We start from the raw sequence: 22,559 nt of genomic DNA, 5'->3' as shown, positions 1-22,559 counted from the left end.
CAGTGCGGAAGCGGGATGGTGTCCTTGCTGGACTGTTGAGGATTTTTGGAGATCGTCCTGTTTGGCTACTTGGATTGGCAGGTGGTGATGTGTCTGGGCTTGTCCACCAGGGTTTTCCCTGAAGACCGTTGCAACAGGGAGGGGAGGACCCTTGTCCCGGAACCTTCTCTGGAAACACTGCTCGGAGGGGCAGGGCTTGGCCTTGGATGATGTAGGGTTGTGGACTTCGACCCAAAAGCTCCAGGTTTCAGCAGGGACTTTCTGCATGTCCCCGTTTTCTGGGCCCTGAAGGGGAGGGGCGTGGGGAGGGCGTTGCCCTCGGCTGGCCCTGTGGTTGGGAATTAGCATCTCGGTCAGCTTCAGGCAGGCTCCTAAAACAGTGCCCGGTGTCCCGTTGCTCCTTAAAGCATCAGTGGAGTTTGACGTTTGATGAACTTCGGTCCTGAGCAGTGTTTCCTGAGCCCATAACCCTCTGAACTAGGCCCCTAAGCGCCCCGGGGATCCAGAGTGCAGGTCCGCGAACCGGCCGCAGTTTGCCGAGAACTCACTCTTCCAGGGCGGAGGTGGGCGGAGGCTGGCATGGCTGCCCCAGCGGGTGGCACTGCTTCCCAGAGCTCGGGGTGCAGGATGCCAGTGTCGTTTACATCAGTCACCTGGCCAGCCTGCACTCTCTCTCCCAAACTCAGCCTCTGTGGGAAAGTTGGGTGGGTGGTTGATTGGTTGGCTTTTAATTGGGAACTTTTTTTTTTTAGAGAGAAATGCACTTTTTTTTAAAGGTTTTATTTATTTGTGAGAGAGAGAGAGAGAGCGCACAAGCCGGCAGAGGGGCGGAGAGAGAAGCAGACTCCACGCTGCGCAGGGAGCCCGATGGGGAACTCCATCCCAGGACTGTGGGATCATGGCCTGAGCCAAAGGCAAACGCTTAGACTGAGCCACCTGGGCACCCCAGGAACACTTTCAAACACCCATTTGGCATACCTTTCATCCCACTTGACAGTTATTAACATTCAGGCATTTTGCTCCAACTAAATGAAGTTACAGGATGTTCTGTCATTTCGTCTCTACATATCCAGTGTACATCTCTTCAAGAGTACGGACGTTTTCCACACAAGCGCAGTGCTGTTCTCATATCTGAGAAGATAAACGAAGCCGTTGGTTGTTGATTTTAGTAATTTTTTTGTGTGTATGTTGTGCCAGAGAACTGTTTTTTAAAGCATCAGAGTCATCTCTCTCTCTCTCTCTCTCTCTCAAATAAATCTTTCTTAAAAGATCGGGGGGGGGGCGCCTGAGTGGCTCAGTCGGTTAAGCGTCTGCCTTTGACTCAGGTCATGATCTCTGGGTCTTGGGATCAAGTCCCATATAGGGCTCTCTGCTCAACAGGGAGCCTGCTTCTCACTCTCCCTCTTCCTCTCCCCCTGCTTGTGCGCTCGATCTCTCTAAAATAAATAAAATCTTAAAAAAAATAAAAATAAGGTGTCAGAGGTAAACTGTGTGGATTCAGAACTTGGCTGAGGGGGTTGGAGGATAGGGCCTCCTTCCAGTTTAAATGAGACTGAACTAGTTTGGTGCCTCCAACACTGAACCAGCAGCTGAGAATCACCTGTTAGGAGTCAGAGCTAAGATACTTAGGACATCAATGTTAAAGGTCAAGGAAATATCCCTGGACTGGCCAGACCGTGCTGGTCACCAGTGGGCGGGCACCAGCAGCCCACACTAATGGGCACTTCCCCTTCAGTTCCCAGCCCTCTGCCATCTGCAGCTGGTGCCAGCCTCGGCCCTGCCCTGTGGGGCCTGACTATCTCTGTTTTAGAGGGGACTCAGAGACTGGCTGTGAAGGGTGAGCCAGAGATAAGGCCAGGCTCAGTGTCTGAACCCATCCCTTGTGTGGCAGAAGGGAGGGTTACCCTCGCTTTGGGCGTTGTGCAGAAACCTCCAGGGGAGCGGCACTTTGTACCCGAATGCGAGGTGCCAGGGTCCATCCTGCTCTTGGTGCGTGAGCCCCTCTAACCCATACACTAATATACTCTGGGACAAAACAGCCCTTTGCCCTGGATGACTGGGGAACCACATCCTTTCAAGTGACCACTACGATATATTTCGGACAGAGATGACTCCTAAAATTCAGGACTTGCCAGTTTTGGTCCCATTTCCCAGGAGGTGGCTGTCCACTTGAGAGTCATGAGGTCCCTAAGGTCACACCAGAATGTTCTGGGCCACAGGCCGCGTCCTGGATACCAGCAGGGATGTGGGCTGGAGTGGGCAGCCTCAGATGGGGATGCTGAGCCCTGGAATGGCCCAGCTGTTCAGGAACCAAATAGCAGAGCTGTTGTTGACCCAACAGGGTTTCGTTTTTGAAGGTGCATCTCAAGAAAGAAGAAAGAAAAGCGACATGGGATGATGAGATTTGCCTAGACGGAGGATAGTTTCTATGGTTTGGTTGGTGTTTCCGTTTTGTTTTGTGTTTGGAACTAAGAACTCAGACAAATACAGTCCAGCAGCTGCGGACGCCCTATGCCCGCAGGCCTCTCCCTTCAGCTTTTGAGATGGCTGTGTCCCTTGTTTTGTCAACACAGCTGGCTGCGTCTGCCCTGTCCAGAAAGAGGCTTTTGCCTGGGTCAGCCTGGCTTTCAGGGATTCCAGCCAGATCCTGTATCCAGAGACCAGCTCCATCCCCTTTCAGTGATCGGCCTCCAGCAGGGCTCCTTTCTCAGTGGAGGTGGCGCCCCAGCAGCAGGCTGAGCCTGGCCCTTTGGGGGCCCCCAGGTCTGAAGCAGCTGAACAGACCTCGTCCTGATGAACATCCAGTTCTGTCTCCCAAGAGCCACAGGGTAGGGCACCTCGCGCTGTGGGGAGGGCCACGGAGGGCTCCACACCGTGGGGACCCCACACAGGCAGTGCACAGGCACTTGACGGAAGACATGGAGGGAGGGGGAGGAAGCAGGTCCCCGCTTGTTTCAGCTGTTGAGCCGGTGCTCTGTACGGGGACGCGTCAGGGTGGCATGGTCCCCACCCCTGGGAGTTTGGCATGTGCTGGAAAGACAGAACCCAATGTGGCCTCAAGAGCCACGGAGCTCCTGCAGTGCATCTACCTCCTCCTGCCCTTGGCTGGCCCTTGGCCCGACTGCTCAGCAGCACGTGGTCCGGGGGGTGCTGCCCGCCCAGCCAGCCCTCGCAGGAAGCCTTCTTGCTGAGTAGAGCCTGCTGGGGTTGTGTCCAGGGCTTAGAGGCTGAGCAACCGCTCCCCCTCCCAATCCCAGCAGTCAAGCCTCGGGTGGATTTCAGCCCCTGGCAGCTGGCACATTAGGACACGTCCTTCCCGGGGACCCTCCCGGAAACACCTGCGGTCTCACAGGAACCGGGCACTAACGATGCCAGGGCAGTCAGTGCAGGTGACCTTGAAGGATTGTCCCAGGCACTTCACTTGGGCTGGCTGAGTGGTCAGGACTGAGCATCGGGGCCCCTAGACCTTTGGGTGTTATGGCCGAGTTTTCGCATCCGAGAGACCACCAAGGAGCCAAGCACCGATGCAGTCACATGAGGGTTTATTTGACAAGCTTAAGCTTGGGCCCAAGTGTACCCGACACAGCAGAGTAGGGACTTGGACCCTGAGCCAGATTACAGTCAGAGTTTTTAAAAGCAAAGTAGGGGTGGACTTAGCGGTGGGTGAGGACAAAGGGGGTGTTCAGAAGGGCTAGCAGACAGATTTTATTTATTTATTTATTTATTTAATTTTATTTTTGAAATAAAAGCAGGATCCCAATCCTGCTTTTATTTGAAAACAGATGCCAGATGAACACTTAGGGTTGCTCACCGGAGCACGATGTCTCCCGTAGTCTGGGGGCCAGATTATTAGCTGCAGTTTTGTTGCTTTGCTTCCGTCATGGGTACGTCCAGCTTTTGTGTGGGAAGAGTGGGCGCAGGCTTCGTTTTACTGCCTGGCAGTTAGAAGATAAAGAAGTACCAGTGTGATGGGCAGCACGCCGGCCAGAGGGAACGCTGCTGTATATGTCACATGTGGCAAGCTGTTCAGACCATAAATCTGGAGTTCTCATCACAAGAATTCTTTATTTTCAAACAAAAACAAACATCTTGTTAAAAAATGAACTAGATCCTGCCAGGCCTCGTATTTCCAGGAGAGTCCTGACCTCAGACTGGTGGTTTAACCTGTTGCAGGCAGGGGGACAGGCGGGCTCTAGTAGGAGGTGCCTCAGCCCCTGGGGTAGGGAGGATGCGAGCCAGCGGTGTCTTCGGGGTCACAGAGGGACCCTGCTTCCACCAGCAGTCCCACTGCAGCTGCAGAGTAGCCCAGTACGTGCTTGGATCAGGCCCCGCGGAGGGCGCATGTGCCAGGTAGAGCCACACGGGGCTGTAGCCTCTGCCTCCTGAGGCACCCGGCCTGCCGGCCTCTGCTCACAGCTTCCTGCAGCCAAGGCCTCAGGTTCCAAAGACAGTGGAGTGAACTGCAGGCCCACGCACTGTGTGGTGGCAGCTCCGTGTTCTGGCTGCCATGCCAGCCAAGCACCCTGGGTTGTGTGAGGAGGACCGGGGAAGGGTGAGGGTGATGCCCTGTAGGACCTTCTGGTGGGTAGTCAGTGGCCTCTGCGGAGCAGAGCCGAGTAGAGGACATGTCTGCTATGTCACTGAGAGGGTATGGCGCCCTTTCCCAGCTCTTGGTCTCAACAAAGGCATCTTAGACTAACCTGTTATGTCTACCCCAAATTTAAAAACCCACACACCCTGAGGCCCCAAGTGCCCCTGCCCTTCTGACCATGCCTCCTGGCTATGGCTGAGTCTGCGTTTTTGTTACCATCCAGGGGCTTTGCACTGAAAGTTCTCGTCCTGCTCACCTGGGTCGTGGTCTTGGTGAACAGCCCCTAGCAACCCTAGCCATACCCTGCCCTCAAAGGGTTGTCCCCGTCCCTGCCCAGGGAGGTGCAGTGAACTCAAATGCCATTCACCTGTGAACTTGGCTCTCCCCACACCCCCAGTCTTCAAAAGGACTCACAGAATTCTTGGAAATCACCCAGGTCTGTGGGGCATCCGGGGCCATCAGTCTTACCTCATCCAGCTGTCCCTCCACATCCTGCTCTCATAGAGAGAATGTCGTCAGAGGATTCTCCCTCTCATCTCTCCTGTAATAATAGTAAAATCATTTTTCCCATCAGAAATTCCCTAAATTCTCGTTTAGGGCCTCCTGGGTAGTTTAGTCAGTTAAGTGTCCGACTCTTGGTTTAGGTTCAGGTCATGATCTCAGGGTCACGAGATCAAGCCCTGCATTGGGCTCTGTGCTCAGGGTTGGCTTGAGTTTCTCCCTCTCCCTCTGCCCCTCCCCCCCAAGTAAATAAGAAATTTAAAAAAAATTTTTTTTTTCTCTTCTTAAGGAAAGAAAAAGACATTTTAAAGAAATTCCTAGTCCTGGGGTGCCTGGGTAGCTCAGTTGTTAAGCGTCTGCCTTCGGTTCAGGTCATGATCCCAGGGTCATGGGATCGAGCCCCACATCGGGCTCCCTGCTTGGCAGGAAGCCTGCTCCTCCCTCTCCCCCTCCTGCTGCTTGTGTTCCCTCTCTCGCTGTCTCTGTCAAATAAGTAAATAAAATCTAAAAAAAGAAAGAAATCCCCAGTCCCACCCAGACAGATGACGCTTTAAGAAGACCGTCTGGTGCAGGCTCCTTCTCAGCCGTGGAGTGGTGGGCACGGTGGTTCCCCTGTGAAGCCCAACCTTAGCTGAACTTGACCTTTGCAGGTTCACCTTAGTTTGTTTTCCTCCTCAGGTACCCAGACTCATGGTATCGTGATATCACTTCCAACAAAAAGTTCTTTTCCCTCGCCGCAACCTACAGGGGCGCCATCGTGGGGATGATAGTAGCCGAAATAAAAAGTAGGAGCAAGATACACAAGGAGGTAAGTACGTGTAGCGAGGGAGGTCCCTGTCACTGCACGGGCCACTGGGATGCGTGACTGAATCACGCTGCCTGCTCTGTGGCCCTTTCTCCTGGGAGCCCGGACCCATGACGGGACGCATCCCCAGTTGGTTTCTCCCTGGGTGTAGGTGATACAGCAGGAGACCCAGCCGCAGTCTTCACGACTGTCATTTCAAAGTAGGGAGGAGTACAAATAACACGCTGAGAGCCCCCAGAGTTGTCGGGGGCTCTGGGAGGATCGGGGACTTGTGGAAACGGCCAGCAGTGCTGTGGTTGGTGGAAGGACGTGCCAGGTTCCGGTTAGCGGTTAGCGAAGATCTTTTCATCCCTCTCCGAGATCCGTGTCGGAACTCCTAAGGGTCTAGGGGCCCCACGTCAGCAAGCTCTGCCCTGAGTGTAAAGTAAAACGTGAGGTCACGGCCACAGACACATGGTTCCACGTGGTTGTCTTGGGTCAAGCTTCGGCCGAACAGCTTTGGTCATCTTCGGGCCGGAGCAGTGCTTACCGCGTGGGTGTGTACTCCAAGGGCAGGAAAGACCCCGCTGACAACGGGCAGCTGGTTCTACCTGTTTAGCTTCAGGTTATTTCTCCAGAAGTACAGTGAGGATATCTCCCTTTGAAAGGCCCGACCCCGTCAAGTATACTCCATTTTGCCCATAATTAGATTCTGGCAAACGTACTTTCTTTTAAGAACTACCAGCTTCCTGCTGAGCTTTTTAATTCCACTTGGTCTCACACGGAGGTTAGATTCAGCCTCCCAGGCCGGAACTCCATCTCCGGGACCGGGGGGCGGGCATGGGGTGGTGTGGGTGGCGCAGGGCGGTGGAGGGGCGGCTAAGGCCCCTGCTCCCTCTACTTAGAGACCACCTGGGGGCAGAGTCCGATCCTTAAGGCAAACCTTTGCAAGCTTCATCTGGTCCCCAGCGCCCCATACGCGTCCGTGCAGCACGGTCGAATCCCTGTTACCGCCCTGCCTTTGCCCTGTCAGGAGCACCACGTATCCCCAAGAGAAGCAACACTGTGTGTGCCTTAGCTGAGCCATTTGTGCCCTAAGGACCTGCACCCTGTCGTTTCTGTGTGGGTTGTGGGGGGTGACTCTCCATTATCCTTTGCTCTGTCCCCTCGCGCCTCAACCCCTGCCCCTGAAGTGTCACGATCGGGGAGTCGGTGGGTGAGATGTACCCTGTACCAGGTGCCTCAGCCGTTAATCTGCCTCCGTGTCTGCCTTTTCCTTCAGGATGGAGATATTCTAGCCTCCAACTTCTCTGTTGACACGCAGGTTGCGTACATTCTAAGTCTGGGAGTAGTGAAGGAGTTCAGGAAGCACGGCATAGGTAAGGGGCGCCAAGCTCGAGGACGCGCCACGTCTGCTCCAGCCTCCCTGTCCAGTCGTTTCCCATGTGCCGATGACCAGCCCGTAAATGTCCCTCGTCCCCCCGTCCTGCAGGGACGTTCAGCCTCCTGCCCCACCACCAGTCCATGGGCCTTCAACCTGCGCTGTTTACACCCACCGTCAGGTCTCTGGGGAATGGGCCCCTCTCAGCACACCTGCCACCACACACGACTTATGTTTGGTCCTAAAGTGTTCTTGATTAAGGATAGAAAAATAGTCCCAGAGACGCCTGGGGGGCTCAGTCGGTTAAGCGTCTGCCTTCAGCTCAGATCCCTGAGATCACGAGGGATCCTGAGGTCCTGAGGTCAAGTCTCACATCGGGCTCCCTGCTCAGCAGGGAGCCTGCTCCTTCTTCTGCCTGCAACTCCCCCTGCTTGTGCTCTCTCCTTCTCACTATCTGACAAACAAAATCTTTTAAAAAAGAGAAAAAACCAGTCCGGCTGCCGTTTATCAGATGCCTGCTGCATGCGGGGAGCTGTGCCCAGGCCTGTCTCCAGGTTCCCCCCACTCTGCCACCTGGCTAGTAGGCGGCGGTCTTCCTGTGTGACCCAGGCCTGCCTGGTCTGCCTTTTCCAGGGCTCTCGTTTGCTCTTTCCGTCGTAGGAGAGTTTAGTGAGTCTCCTCCCCAGTCCCAGCCCCAGCCCCTTCGAGGGAACTCCCTGGCCCCCATCTGTGGTTCCAGACGCCCAACAGTGTGCGGCAGACAAGCCCCATCTGGCTTTGGGATTTTAGGGGCTTTGACCGGGTGGTTGTGGGAGTTTCATCTTCAGTGTAGTGGCAGGGAGATCTGTAGACATGTCTGGCAAGGTCGCCTCCTCGTTCTGCTTCATGCTCCCTGCCAGCCTGCCCTGCTGTGTGTGACTGTCACCCCTTCTCCTGCAGGTTCCCTTTTACTTGAGAGTTTGAAGGATCACATATCAACCACCGCCCAAGACCACTGCAAAGCCATCTACCTGCACGTCCTCACCACCAACAACACAGCAATAAACTTCTATGAAAACAGAGACTTTAAGCAACATCACTATCTCCCCTATTACTACTCCATCCGAGGGGTCCTCAAAGATGGCTTCACCTATGTGCTCTACATCAACGGCGGCCACCCTCCCTGGACAATCCTATATCCTTTACTTCTCGGGGGTGAGGGATGTGGTTTCCCAGCCTCAAGGGTGACTCGCAGGGACAGGGCCTACACGCCAGATGGAGCTGCGTTGCCTTCACATGATTCACGAGGCCAAGCTCACAGGACACGTTTTTCCTGACCAGGTGGTGGTGTGGGTAGATCTGGTTGTGCTCAGTGTTCCTCAGACTTAAGCTGGCATGAGCTGTGGGCTTTAACACTCTCGGTCTGTGGTCCACCCACCCACCCACCAAAGAGTGATGGAGAGCCTCTTGCTCCGGGCGCGCAGGAGAGACACTTGTGAGCCCGGCAGACCAGCCCCCGCCCGCAGCGGGCCCTGTTCGGGCTGGGGAGAAGACGCACAATGGGGCGAAGAGAATTGCTGGCTGTTTGGAGCGCTTGGGTTCAGACCTCCCTTTCCTGAGGCCTGTGACCTAGAGCTGTGTTCCTCCCCTACTCTCTCCTCTTTAGCCATCTCTGGGCCGGGATAGGAAAAAGGGAGGCCGGGAGACTCCCTGATGGGGGGTGTGGCCCCCGACACTGTGAGCGTGCGAGGAATGAACTGGGGGAGGTGACGATTTGGCCGTGTCACAGGGGAGTAAACAGGAGGGAGAGGCGCGACCCCAGACCCTGCAGGCCTCCTAGTCCCTGGGAAGCTGGGACCCCCTCCTTGTCCCAGGGCCAAGGCCCTGCCGTTCTGATGACTGAGCGTGGGAGTGAACTGGGAACGCTTGCTCTTCCAGCATACCTGTCGCCCCAGCCCACAGTCCCCGTCTGCCAGCTTTGGTCCAGCTGTCCCATGCCTGAGGCCTCGCCGGAAGGTCCTCTTGCACCGCGCGCTACCCTAGCTTGTTTGGCACAGCAGAGGACCCTCCAGCTGAAAGACTCTCCAGAGCTTTGGGTGTCCTTCAGGAACGGTGTGGCATCTGCACGCAGTCCTGCAGATGACCGTGTGGGCTCCTGCTGACAGTGCCACCCAGGGGTGCGTGGGCAGGCCAGGCGAGTCGGAGTCTTCCTTAACGGAGCCCCACGGACTACATCCAACACCTGGGCTCCGCGCTAGCGAACCTGAGCCCTTGCTCCATCCCGCACAGGATCTACCGTCAGGCCCACAGCCTGCTCTGCAGCTTCCTGCCGTGGTCTGGCATCTCCAGCAAGGGGGGCATTGCCTATAGCCGGACCATGTGATGCCAGCTGGGCAGCCGTCAGCAGGCCCCGCCCTTCGGCACCCCTCAGAACCCGCCTTCCTGGCTGTCGGACTTCTGTCGTCTGCAGAGGAGCCGGTGACCCCTGGCCGGGCCCGCTGGCCTGCCGCAGCTGCAAGCAGGGTGCTACGCAGGCTCGGAGCAGAGCGTCGTGGGCACACCTGGTCTCTGACAGGTATGTGGGAGCGGGTGGTGTGGGGAGAGGGGAGCAGAGCCCAGTGGGATGGTGGTACCAGGAAATGAAGCCCGTGCCGCCCTCAGCTGTAAAAACAGGAGGGCCTGAGTGGCACTTGCGGCACTGGTATGTTGGGAAGTGGTCCCAAGAGCTGAGGTAGCCTGACTGACTTTCAGAGACTTCAGGAAGGAAAACTCTGTCCTCGAGCCCTTGGCCAGACTTCTGTCTCTTCACTTCCTGAACTACATTTTAAACAGGAATGCATTCACATGGTTCAAAAATGGAGAAGGCACCAAAAGATCAAGCTGCTCCTCCCGCCGGCCCCAACCACTCAGCTGCCCTCCTTCCGCATCGTCCCGAGTGCCAGGTCTGCTTTGGCAGCAGCCGCTTGGGGCAGGGGCCTGGTAAACCAGAGCTCTGCTCAGGTGCGCCCACTTCTGAGGTCATGAGTGCCACAGAGAGCTCTCTCTCAGACCTCCAAGCCACAAGGGGTCACACAGACTGCCAGGCCCACACCCTGGTGCACAGACGCAGCCCAGAGCACTTGGGTGCGGGGGGACTCAACGAGGCGGCACTGCACGACCACCTGGGCTGGATTCCCCCCATCTGTGCCTTGATCTGTGTGCAGACTGGGAGGGACTCCGGGCCTGGAGGGCTCATGATCCAGGCTAGAGCAGGACATCTCCCTGGGGGCCTTCACCCCTGCTCCCCTCTTCTTTCCCACAGGCTCTTCCAGCCCTCTTTCCTTTTCTGGTAACCTCTGGAAACCGCCGCCTCTGCCTGCGTGCGCCCTGGTCCCGCCTTCACGCGCGAGCGCCAGCCCCGCTGGCCCGCTCGCTCGGGTGTGGCGGCATTCACTGTGGTCTGTTTCCTCCTCTGATCCCTTCCCCTCCACTGCTGGTTCCTTCTAGCTCCTTCCTCTAAAGCCGGAATGAACTTTTATTGGAAGGGAGGAACCCAGGTGTTAGGGACAGACCTCACCCTAAAGACAGGGAAGCCTCAGAACAAGAAGCGGGTGAAAGGGAATGCCAGATCCTTGTCCAAAACCAGCCCGCAGAAGCCTGGGGTGGGGGGAGCAGCCCCTGCCTCTCTGTGAGGGGCTGTCGCTTGGTGGGCAGAGCCCAGAGGCTTTTCACCCAAGCACAGAGCTCGTGTTGGGTCCGTGGTCAAAGGAGCGAGACTGATACAAAGCGAAGGTCAAGCAAAGCTTTATTTCACGTCAAGCATCAAGAATCAAACTGACCAGCCAGGGCCGTCTCTTGCAAGAGGCAACCCCTCCCAGCCTCACAGACTAACTTTTATAGAGCAAAGGCCATGTGGTTGAGCCTGGCCACACACAGGTGGCCAATTGAATTACAATCCACCCTATAGTAGTTATTTGATTCAGCCTATGACCTTGGCTAGAATTGGCGCCTTTGTCTGGCGCCTAAAAGGCGGGGCTCACACTTCTTGGCGGGTAATACATGCGCTTTCACTTGATTGGACGTCTCCACATGGCCGGACACGTCCTTGTATCTGGGCTCCGTTATCTCTGCTCAGCCTGACATGTCCTGGTATCTGCACTCCCTTATTGGGGCTATTTGGCCGTATTTTACCAGCCGGCCGTATTTCATCGGTTCTGTTTCTAAGCGCTTTCCTCTTGGGGGAAGGGGCGGGTTCAATCTAAGTTGATTGCATGAACAATAAAATGGCTCGCTCTGGCTAAGCAGGCCCTTACACTCAGGGGCTTAGACCCTGACGCGGGAGGTCAACCCTCCGGTGCCCTCCTGCTGAGGGCTTCTCGCCGTCTTGGGGAATGCGGATCTGCCTATTAGATGGCAGGTGTTGGCTCACCTGAGCTGCCCCCAGAGCTGGGCTGAGGACAGGGGCAGTGAGGTTCCCCGGGGTCCCCTCCCCAGGCCCAAGTCCATGAGCTACAGCTCCCAAGATGCAGACAGGAGGAAGTCGAGTGCTCTCGATCCAATGGGGCCCGGCCTTTGGGGCTGGGGGCCATCACGTGCCTTGCAGCCCCTTAGTCCCCAGGGGCAGAGACAGGAGAAGCTGTCAGAGCCAGGAAGTGTGCGTGCGAATATCACTCGCTTCTGGTGTCACCCTTACCCCCACCCCCACCGCTGCTTGCCGCCTGCCCTGCCCTCTGCAGTAGAGGGGGGTGGCAGTCATGCCCAGTGTTGCTGCAGTGTCATGGAGCCATGGCCGCGGTGCACCGGCCTTAGGACAAGAGAAGGGGGAGCAACCAGGCCGGGGGCTGAGGGCCAAGTGACTGCCATGCTCCCCTCCCCCAGAACTGCCCAGCCTGGGGCCGCCTCCACTCTCCGGGTGGGAGAAAGGTGTTCTCAAGAGGAGGGCGAGCCCTGGGCCGGAGAAGCATTTTTCCTCCTCCAACCACCTTCTGACTGGCGGTGCCCCCCTCAGGGACAGGTCCCCGGCTCGCTGACCTGTCCCCACCTCTGCACTGACCTTGGCGACATGCTGAGGCCCAGCGTGGTGTTCTCTCTCATCTGAATCAACGGTGACATGTGATTTTTATTTCTGCCCCGAGGGGTCAGGAAGAGTCTTCTGGAAGGTTTTGCCTTGGACATTCATAATCGAGCTCAGAGGCCTTGCCCTGCCCTTCCGTCCCTGCCCCCAATCACTGCAGTGTCCAGCCCAGTGTTGAACAGATTGTAGTGTTTTGTCTCATTACAAATAAACAGACTTTAATTGGTCACATCTTGTCTTTCCAGTGCCAGGCCGCCACACTTTGGGCCCCAGCTCTGTGGCTGAGGGCAGATCAGGAACTGTTTGTCCACTGTCAAGTTCCAAGGAGGGCTTCCAGCTGAAAGGGCTGACTGCTTTTGCCTAATCTGCCAAAGAAGGCAGTGGTGGGGAAGCAGTTCTAGAGCTGAGCAGCGCACCGGGCTCTGAGAGCAGAAGGCCCTCGGTGGCCGCCAGCGCTTTGGGGGTCTCTCAGCAGCTCGTGGCCTTAGCTAGGGCCTGGTCCTGTCATGAGGCACTGTCCTGGCTAAGAGAAGGTTCCACAGGGGACTCAACACAATTGTCAGGTGGGGACTCTGGGCCGCAGCATGGGAGCCTGGGGGAGGGCGCCTCTGGCTGGGCCAAGCCTGGGGCCAGGGGTCTCCACCAGTCTCTCCTCGGAGCTTCTGGCCACTCTGGGGAAGGAGGTCTTGTTTGCCACTCCATTGGGCAGATGAGGAAGACTGGTTCAGGGACCGCGAGTTAGCTCACAGCGACTCAGCATGTGAATGGTGGCCGGAGAGCCCAGCCCAGGCCGGGACCCCTCCAGAGCCCATGTGTGCTGCTCCCCGGGGGTCGGGCATGATCCAGGTGGCCCTCCCTGGGGCACAGGGTGGAGGCACCTGCAGAGCTGGGTGTAGGGGAGCCCCCGGGGCAGGGGAGGGGTTGATACCCCACAGGGGGCACCGAGCAGCATCCCTGGTGCCGGCAAGTCACACCCAGGTTTCTAGTGTTGGTGCAGTTTCCTCTGTGCCGCTGGGCCAGCTTCAGGAGTAAGTAGCAGACTCGCTGGGGCCCTTGCCCGGCTGTGTGGCTGACTGTCAGCTTGCCCCCAGGAGGATGGGGCTCGTGGTTGAGCCTTGCCCTGAACACAGCTGTGCCTTCCCAGGCCGGCCTCCCCGCAGTGGGCTTCAAGGGCACAGTGTCCCCAGGGTGGTGAGTGCACATTTCCACGAGTGTCTGCTGGTCTGGGATGTTCCTTCACGTCAGTTCCTGGGCCCCAGGACACTGGGACTGTGGCTTCGCTCTCAGCCTCTCACAGAGTGTTTTTCAAGAAAGTCTCGGGTGGTCGAGGGAGGAGCTGTGTAGAGGTCAGCCCAGCGAGTTCTCTTTGGATCCAGCTTGTCTGCTGCAGCAGTCTCTCCCCGGAAGGGCTGGGGCCCATGAATCGCTCCAGGAGGGCCCAGAGCTTGGCTGTGGCTGTGGCTGTGGCTTCCTCCACATGGCCTCCCCCGGACTGACCTGGTTTCCCATCATGTGAGACCGGCCTCCCCCAGTGCACACACTGGAAGCTGCCAGGCGTCCTTCAGGCCAGATCTGCCTGGAGCCCCTGGTGGGCCACATTCTGCTGGTCAAACAAGACCTTGAGCCAGTCCCAATTCAAGGTGGGGGGAGGGGGACTCCATGAGCCAGATATTGGGACACATGCATTAGAGGCTACCACAGTGGCCACTGATCACAGCCTGGGTGTCCCAGGATCTGGACTGTGGAGTGGCCTCTGCTCCCCTCTGAGCCTCACAGCTTCCTCCAAAAGTGGGGATTGCACCTCTGACTGTCTACAGAGACCACATACTGTGGCTTCTGGCAAGATCTCATTTCTGCCCAGTGCCTGGGACAGCCTCCCTAGCTTCTGTCTTCATCCTACCTGGCCTTGGTCTTCTGAGGCAATAGGTGTTGTGGGCAGAGGGAGGAGACACCCTTTTTGTCATCCCCCCCAAGTGGCTCATCTGGTGGACCTGGTGAGTGGCTATGTCCCTGTCCCGGTCCCAGCTGGAGCATTCAACATCTCTCATCAGTCCTCCTTCTAGGGCTGTTCTCTGGCTGCTGCAACTCAGGCTCCCACCACGCAGGGCCACAGCCACACTGTAACAACCTGAAAACCCCCCAGGGACCAAAGTCTCCAGAATCTGCTATCCCAGGGACCTCCAAAATGAGACTAGGGTACAAGGGCTGGGAGGGGACCTTATGGATTATTCCTCTCCATCTGAAAGGAACCCAGCTGTCCAGGTGTCCAGAGTGTCCTTGACATCATCACCTGATTTGCCTGGAGCCCCTGGTGGGGCGGCTCAGCCACAGGCTGACCTGGGCTGCTGGGACTGGAAGTCAGCCACACAGTGTGGGGCATTGAGACAAACCCAGGACGTCCCATCCTGTCTCCCTGGGCTGAGGTCTAGTGATACAGAACAGGGGATTTCAACCAGAGTGATTCTGACACACACACACACACACCTGCACAGGGGACATTGACACTGTCTGGAGACACTTGATTATCACACTGGGGGACATCCTACAACGCACAGGATGGCAGCCCCAGCAGAAAGATCCAGACCGAAATGTCAGCAGAGTCGAGGTTGAGACACCTTGGTACAGAGGAGTCCAAACTACGTGCCTGGAGACCAGCCTGCCTGGGAGAAGGACCGTACCCATCCTGAGTGGAGGGACAGGGCAGCTAGGAGTCCCCCAAGGGGCAGTGAACTAACCAAGGACTGTGAGTGGTGGCATGGGGTTCAGGCCAACATTTCCGCCTGGGTGGAGAGGTTTCTCTCTTCCCCGGCACCCTCCCTACACCCGGCCTGCTTCATTTGTCCTCCGCGGTCTCAGCTAGATGGCGTGGCTTGCATTTAGGTCTGTTGAGATGTGCATCCAGGAAGACTTCGAGGAGTTTCCCCTGCCAGAGGAGGACGTTCACCTCGCAGCCAACACCAGCAGCACCGTGGATCTTCCCTGGCATCAACCCGGAAGTTCACTCTCAACACAGATGGCAGGTGCTCCAAGAGGCCCTTTCTCTGCATTGACCTCGCCACAGACAGACCCAGGGACAAGAAGGTGCAGGCCTTGGCTTTTATTGAAATTAGACCTGCGGGCTCCCTGGCCTCTTGGGGCCTAAATCTCTGTTCAGTCTGGCCTCACAGGGACAAGTGGCCCACCTGAGCTGGAGCAGGCTGCGAGGGTTTCTATTTTTTCTGTTCCTCCTGCAGGACTTCCTCCTCCCTCCCCCCCTTGAGTCTTCTTCCTGAGGCTGGCCCAAGCTCTGGTGCTGGGCAGCTGCTGGGGTGTCTCAGTGTGGGACGACTGCCGGTAGGGACTAAGCCCTTCCTGCCTCCTCCTGAGCCATCCTTTTTCCTCCTGTCCACAGCTGGGACAGCCAGGCTTGGCACTCAGATCCCTATGGTCTCTCCAGAGCCCCAGAGCGGGTTCGCTTGCATAAGGGACATGTGGACTCCTCTGAGTTCCCCCAGGACCTCTTGGGCCTGAGCCCCAAGCCTTCGGAGGGACCCGGCTGGGAGGGGACACCCTTGGCTGGGTCCATGCTGGAACTGGAAGCTGAGGAAAGTAGGGAGAGACAAATCACTCAGAGGGACCCAAGTGGAGGCTGCCAGGTATCCTACGAATCCCTCCCCAACTCCCAGAACCTGGCATTCTTCAAAATAGGAAGGGAGGGGGAATTCTCCTGAAAGAGCGCACGAGGGAGGGAGGAAGAAGGAGGAAACAGATGGTTCAAGCTGAAAGGACCCTTGTCTAAACACCCCCTCATTTTATAAATGGGCACACTGAAGCTGGGGACAGCAGGGGTGATGGTGGGGAGCTGTCCAAGGTCTCTCATTGAGTGCAGAGCTGGGACAGGAACCCCGGAACCTTGGGAATGAAGAAGGGCCCATCTCGGTCCACCTGAGTCCTCAGCCAACCCTTCCCTGAGTCATTCCCTCCTGTCTCCAGCCCTGCCTCACCCGGACAGGTGCTTACCTGTATTTCCCAGGTTGTCCCTGGGCACTGGAGCTTCCAGAAGGGCTGAGCAATGGCTGTTAACAGAGCCCAGAGTCCCCTGTGGCAGGTCTAGGGGCCAGGCCATGCCCTCAGGCCGTGGGAGGCAGCCCCTGGCCATGAGCCGGCCTAGCCAGTGGCTCTCACACTGGCCAGCAGCCTGCATGTGGCCCGGCAGGTAGAGAGCCAGTCCCCGGAGGTGGCGCAGCCGGAAGTTCTTGGGCTTGCTTCCCTGGGCACTGGGGCACTGCTGCTGCTGGGCCCCCAGCCCCCCCTCGTAGATGTTGGGTGGTGTGTCGGGGTGGCTGGGATGTCCTCGGGCCCAGCTCACTGCATCTGCAGAGGGGAGAGCAGGAGGGTGGTGGCTGGCAGGCTGCAACAGCCAAGAAGGGAGAACACAGTCACATGCTCTAAGACCAGCTGGTGTGATGGGCACTACCTGTGACTTGCTGAGCCTCACTCTACCTTTCTGTCAAATGGGCTCAGTCCCCTGCCTCCCACCAACACCCCACCCCAACACACACATACTACTCCTCTTCCCTTTCCCAACCAACAGGAAGGTCTGAGAAGCCTGAGATCGTGACAGAAAGAGCTCTTTCAGTATTTCCAGCCCTTTCTACCACCCCTTTCTTCCCCCTACCCTAGAAAGAGCATTCCGGTGTCAGTATAGAAATTGCACAGTGGCTTCGGGATCACACAGTCCAGGGTCACACAGCCTAGACCAGTGTGGCCATTCCCCTCTCCCAAGCATGCATGTCTCTGAGGCCACTCTGGTGGCTTTGGGCCCAGGTCAGGATAGGAATGCATCTCTCCTCCTGCCACTCCTCCCTGCAGCCCGGCACCTTCTCTTATGCGCAGCTCAGAGAAAGCACAGACCAAGGCTTCCATGGAGGGCCAGCGTGGTGGGGGAGGAGCGGCTGGGCCTCCTGTGCAGCAGGGCTCTGCTCTCCCCCACCTGGGTCTGCAGGTCTCCCATGGCAACCAGCTCTGTGATGTCAAACGGAAGACTCCCAGCCTTCCTGGACTCCCAAGTTTGGGAGGGGATGCTGCCCAGGGCTGGAGCAGGGTGGGTGGAGGGCAAGCGAAGGGGGTGGAACCCTAGGGGAGGTCCCTGATCCTCTGACTTGGGACAAGCTACACAAAATAGACTCAGCTCTTGCAGGCTGGAAAGTCACTCCCAGGGTGACCTCTTGGGGTCTCAGTTTGCTCCTCCATGGGTGGGAAATGAGGCTTTAGGGACACAGGCTTGGTGAGATCTGAGCCAGTGCTTTGATCGTGCTGAGGAGGTGGTTCAGGGTAGCTGAGCAAGTCACTTACTTCTGAAATTACACTGTCCATTGCCCTATAAATAGGTGATGGGGTATCATGTGGGTCATACCAAGTATTAGGATGTGGAAGAACCGGAGCTCTCGTGTACTGCTGAGGGGAACGTAAAGTGGTAACACTGCTTTGGGAGACAGTTTCTTCAAAAGTTAAACTTTCACCTCTCCTCATTCACAGATGACGTGCTCTCATGTAGGGAAAACATTAACTCACATGTAAAAACAAAGCTTCTTTGAGCTGATAAAAACCAGTAGAGAGAAAAAGGTTCAGCTCATTGGTTACAGGATATAAGATCCACACAAAAAATTAATTGTATTTTTATGTACTAGCAAGGAACAAAAAGAATAAAACAGAAATAAATTTAAGGAGGTACAAGATAACACTGAAAACTACAAAACAGCTAGAAAAAAAGACTGAAATAAAATACCCCCCAAAATCCTTGTTCATGGATTGAAGGTTTAACATTGTTAAGACAGCAACACTCCCCAAAATGATCTACAAATTCAGTGCAATCCGTATCAGAATCTCAATAGTCTTTTATTTTTTTTTATTTTTTTTAAAGATTTTATTTATTTATTTGACAGGCAGAGATCACAAGTAGGCAGAGAGGCAGGCAGAGAGAGGAAGGGAAGCAGTCTCCCCGCTGTGCAGAGAGCCCGATGTGGGGTTCGATCCCAGGACCCTGGGATCATGACCTGAGCCGAAGGCAGCGGCTTAACCCACTGAGCCACCCAGGCGCCCCTCAATAGTCTTTTAGACAGAAACAGGAAAGCTGATCTTAAAATTCATGTGGAATTGCAAGCCAAATACCCAAAAACAATCTCAAAAAAGAGAGTTGGAAGACTCCTTTTCCCTGATTGCAAAATTTACTCTAATGCTACAATAACCAAAACAGTGTGGAATGAGTATAAGGCTCGACATCTCAACCAGTGTAATAAGAAGAGTCCAGAAACGAAGTCATGCATCTGTGGTCAATTGATTTTCAACAAGGGGACCAAGACCATTTAGTGGGGTAAAAATAGTCCCTTCAACAGGTGGTGCTGGGACAACCAGACAGCCACAACCAAAAGAATGAAGTTGGACCCCTACCTCACGCCATATACAACATTAACTCAAAATCCAACAAAGACCTAAATGCAGGAGATAAAACTATATAAAGAAAACCTGGGGTAAATCTTCATGACCCTGGATTTGGCAGTGGTTTCTTACATACGGTAACAGAAGTACAAGCAACAAAAGAAAAAATAGATAAATTGGACTTCATCAAAACTGAAAATTCTGGATAAGATGCAAAGAGAAAGGCAAAAAACAAATCAGTGATTGCCAGGAGGAGTTAGGTGAAAAGGAATTTTTGGGGGGATGGAGTTGTTCTATAGTTTGATCGTGATGCTAACTACATGACACTATACTCACCACCCACTATAATCAGTAGAGCACAAATGAAGCACTGAGACGGCAGCCAGAGCCACTTCTCTTGGTTTTCCATTTTTTTTTTAAGTTAATTAAGTAATCTCTGCACGCAGTGTGGTGCTGGAACTCACGACCCTGAGATCAAGAGCCACATGCTCTCCGACTGAGCCAGCTGGGCGCCCTGGATCTTAATTTCTTAATTTTGTTTGTTTGTTTGTTTGTTTGTTTATTTGAGAGCGATCACAAGTAGGCAGAGAGGCAGGCGGCGGGGGGGCGGGGGGAAGCAGACTCCCCACCTAGCAGAGAGCCTGGCGCAGGGCTCAATCCCAGAACCCTGGGATCATGACCTGAGCCAAAGGCAGAGGCTTTAACCCACTGAGCCACCCAGGTGCCCCTAGGATCTTAATTTTTTAACAGCCTTATTGACATATGATAAAATGCACATATTTAAAGCATGCAATTTAATACATTTTAATAACTATACACATTCAAGAAACTACAATCAAAATAGAACAAATCTGTCACCCTGTTTTTATGTGCCCCACTCCTACTCAGGGGAACATTGCTCTGGTTTCTGTCACTGTAGATTTGCATATTTCTAGAGTTTTATATAAATGAAATCATACTGGGGTGCCTGGGTGGCTAAATCAGTTGGGCATCTGCCTTCAGCTCAGGTCATGATCCCAGGGTCTTGGGATGGAGCCCCATGTTGTCCTCCCTGCTCAGCGGGGAGTCTGCTTGCCCCTCTTCCTCTGCCCCTGCTTATGCTCTCTCTCAAATAAATAAATAAAATCTTAGAAAAAACCAAAACCTGTTATTAATTTTTAGCAGTGTCTAGGTGGGAGTGAAATTATTGTGTCATATGGTAATTCAGTGTTTAACTACTTGAGGAGCTGCCAAACTGTTTTCCATAGTGGCTGCACCATTTTACATCCCCACCAGTAATGCTCAAGAGTTCCAATTTCTCCATGCTTTTATTAATACTTGTCATTTTCCTTTAAAAAAATTTTTTTAAAGATTTTATTTATTTGACACAGAGAGAGATCACAAGTAGGCAGAGAGGCAGGCAGAGAGAGAGAGGGAGAAGCAGGCTCCCCGCTGAGCAGAGAGCCCGATGTGGGGCTCGATCCCAGGACCCTGGGATCATGACCTGAGCCGAAGGCAGAGGCTTTAACCCAATGAGCCACCCAGGCACCCCTAAAAATTTTTTTTAAGGATTTTACTTATTTATTTGAGAGAGAGAGAGAGAGAATGAGAGCATGAGAGGAGAGAGGTTACCGGGAGAAGCAGACTCCCTGCTCATCAGGGAGCCCGATGTGGGACTTGATCCTGGGACTCCAGAATCATGACCTGAGCTGAAGGCAGTTGCCTAACCAACTGAGCCACCCAAGCGCCCTTAAAAAAAAAATTTTTTTTTTAAGATTTTATTTATTTGACAGAGATCACAAGTAGGCAGAGAGGCAGGCAGAGAGAGAGGAAGGGAAGCAGGCTCCCTGCTGAGCAGAGAGCCAGACATGGGGCTTGATTCCAGGACCCTGGGACCATGACCTGAGCCAAAGGCAGAGGCTTAACCCACTGAGCCACCTAGGCGCCCCTTAAAAAAAATTTTAATAGCTATCCTTGTGGGAGTGAAATAGTATCTCACTGTGGTCTAAATTTGTATTTCCCTAATGACTAAGGATGTTGAACATCTTTTCATGTGCTTGTTAACCATTTGTATATCTTTTTTAGTGAAATGTAAGTTTTTCATTCATTTTTAAACTGGGTTGCCTTTTTATTGAGTTTATAGGTGTCCTTTATATATTCTGGACACTTATGAGATACATAATTTACAAATATTTTCTCCCATTCTGTAGGCTGTCTTTTCACTTCTTGATAGTGTCTTTCCTGGCACACACATTTTCCAGTTTTTTTTCCCAAGATTTTGTTTATTTACTTGATAGAGTAGGTAGACAAGTAGGCAGAGAGGCAGGTAGAGAGAGAGGAGGAAGCCGAGCAAAGAGCCCGATGTGGGGCTCGATCCCAGGACCCTGAGGTCATGACCTGAGCCGAAGGCAGAGGCTCTAACACTGAGTGACCCAGGTGCCCCACATTTTCAGTTTTGATGAGGTCCACTTTATGTTATTTTTTTAGTTGCTTGTACTTCCGTTCTCCCTCTCCCACTCCCCCTGGTTGTGTTCCCTCTGTGTCTATGTTAAATTTTAAAAAAATTATTTTTTATTAAGATTTTATTTATTTGAGGGGCTCGGTTGAGCGACTGCCATCAGCAGACGTCATGATCCTTAAGTCCTGCAATCCAGTGTCATCCAGTGTCGGCATCGGGCTCCCTGGTCAGCAGGGAGTCTGCTTCTCCTTTTGACCACCACCACGCCACTGTCTCTGTCTCTCTCAAATAAATCTTTTTTAAAAAGATTTTATTGGGGCACCTGGGTGGCTCAATCGTTAAGCTTCTGCCTTCTGAACAGGTCATGATCCCAGCGTTCTGGGTTGAGCCCCGCATGGGGCTGCCTGGTTGGCGGGAAGCCTGCTTCTCCCTCTCCCACTCCCCTGGCTTGTGTTCCTTTTCTAGCTGTCTCTGTCAATTACATAAATAAAACCTTAAAAAATTAAAAAAAAAAAAAAAAGGATAAGCTGATGTCCTTATTTAAAAAAAAAAGAAAAAAAATATTTTCTTTATCTGAGAGAGAGAGCGCGAGAGAACAAGAGCAGGGAGGAGAGGGAGTAGGTGACTCCCAGCTGAGTAGGGAGCCCGACATGAGGCTCCGTTCCAGGACTCTGGGATCATGACCTGAGTGCAAGGCGGACGTTTAACCAACTGACCCACTCTGGGGCCCCCCAAACTTATTTTTTTCTAAGGATCCTATCTCTGGTGTATTTAGGAAATCTTCCTTAACATAATCGCAGAACATTTCTCCTAAGCTTTCTTCAAGAAAACTTCTACAGTTTTTTACGTTTTACATTTAGGGAAGGGCGGAGGTGCATTTATTTGCATATGGATTTCCAACTGTCCCAAAACCATTTGATGAAAGACCATTCTTTCTCCAAGGAAGAGCGCTACAACCCTTGTCACACTGACCAGGGGCGCGTGGCTCTAGGTCCAAGCGTTTGTGTGTGTATACCTTCGCCAACGGATGGCGGAGGGCGCCCAGTGGGGGGCAGTCCCTCCTCTTGGCCTGCCCTTCCGGGTCGCCAAACTTCATTCCCCCGAGCCCTTCTCGGTCGCCACCCTCCCACGGTGGCTGCGGGACAGGGAGGAGTCCCTGGGGAGCCCCCAGCTGAGCAGCCCACTTTCCGCGCGCAGCTCTCCCCGGGTTTCGTTACGTCCCCGCCCCCAAGAGCCTCCGTTGCCAGGACAATCGCCGGCAAACGAGGACTCGGGCTGATTTCTGGCCTGTCGTGAAGCCAGAGCGAGCTGCGCGTGCGCGGTGGCCGCCTGGCCGCCTATCCCCGCCCCGCGGGCAGCTTGGGTATTCGCTTCTCACGTCCCCGGCCTCACTTTTTCATCCCTTTGCCGTTTCTC

General features: G+C 54.6%; 2 protein-coding genes and 1 long non-coding RNA gene across 5 annotated transcripts; 2 read left to right on the top strand and 1 right to left on the bottom strand.

Moving 5' to 3' along the window:
* The first annotated feature begins 5,770 nt into the window (after positions 1–5,770).
* Positions 5,771–9,747, top strand: NAA60 (N-alpha-acetyltransferase 60, NatF catalytic subunit). Its single transcript, XM_032849340.1, has 4 exons — positions 5,771–5,900; positions 7,159–7,255; positions 8,197–8,431; positions 9,463–9,747. Exons 1-4 carry the CDS (start codon positions 5,856–5,858, stop codon positions 9,617–9,619), a joined length of 534 nt encoding a protein of 177 aa, XP_032705231.1. The 5' UTR covers positions 5,771–5,855; the 3' UTR covers positions 9,620–9,747.
* Positions 9,748–10,653: 906 nt separating this feature from the next.
* LOC116862177 lies at positions 10,654–12,518 on the top strand. Its single transcript, XR_004381604.1, has 2 exons — positions 10,654–10,964; positions 11,535–12,518. It is a non-coding gene; the product is annotated as an uncharacterized LOC116862177 (long non-coding RNA).
* Positions 12,519–15,502: 2,984 nt separating this feature from the next.
* CUNH16orf90 (chromosome unknown C16orf90 homolog) lies at positions 15,503–17,282 on the bottom strand. 3 transcript variants are annotated; one of them, XM_032849337.1, is made up of 3 exons: positions 17,183–17,282; positions 16,289–16,642; positions 15,503–15,868 (listed from the first exon to the last, which is right to left on the bottom strand). In XM_032849337.1, exons 1-3 carry the CDS (start codon positions 17,280–17,282, stop codon positions 15,711–15,713), a joined length of 612 nt encoding a protein of 203 aa, XP_032705228.1. In that variant the 3' UTR covers positions 15,503–15,710. The 3 variants fall into 3 exon arrangements, with proteins under 3 accessions (XP_032705228.1, XP_032705229.1, XP_032705230.1); XM_032849338.1 differs by having other exon boundaries at positions 17,149–17,274; XM_032849339.1 differs by having other exon boundaries at positions 17,179–17,274.
* Between the last annotated feature and the right edge of the window lie 5,277 nt (positions 17,283–22,559).

The sequence above is a fragment of the Lontra canadensis genome, unplaced genomic scaffold (genome assembly GCF_010015895.1).
Source record: "Lontra canadensis isolate GAN:19392208 unplaced genomic scaffold, GSC_riverotter_1.0 scaffold224, whole genome shotgun sequence".
NCBI classification, from domain to species: domain Eukaryota; kingdom Metazoa; phylum Chordata; class Mammalia; order Carnivora; family Mustelidae; genus Lontra; species Lontra canadensis.
The sequence above is the reverse complement of the archived record's forward strand: the minus strand, read 5'-3'. Positions and strand labels throughout refer to the sequence as shown.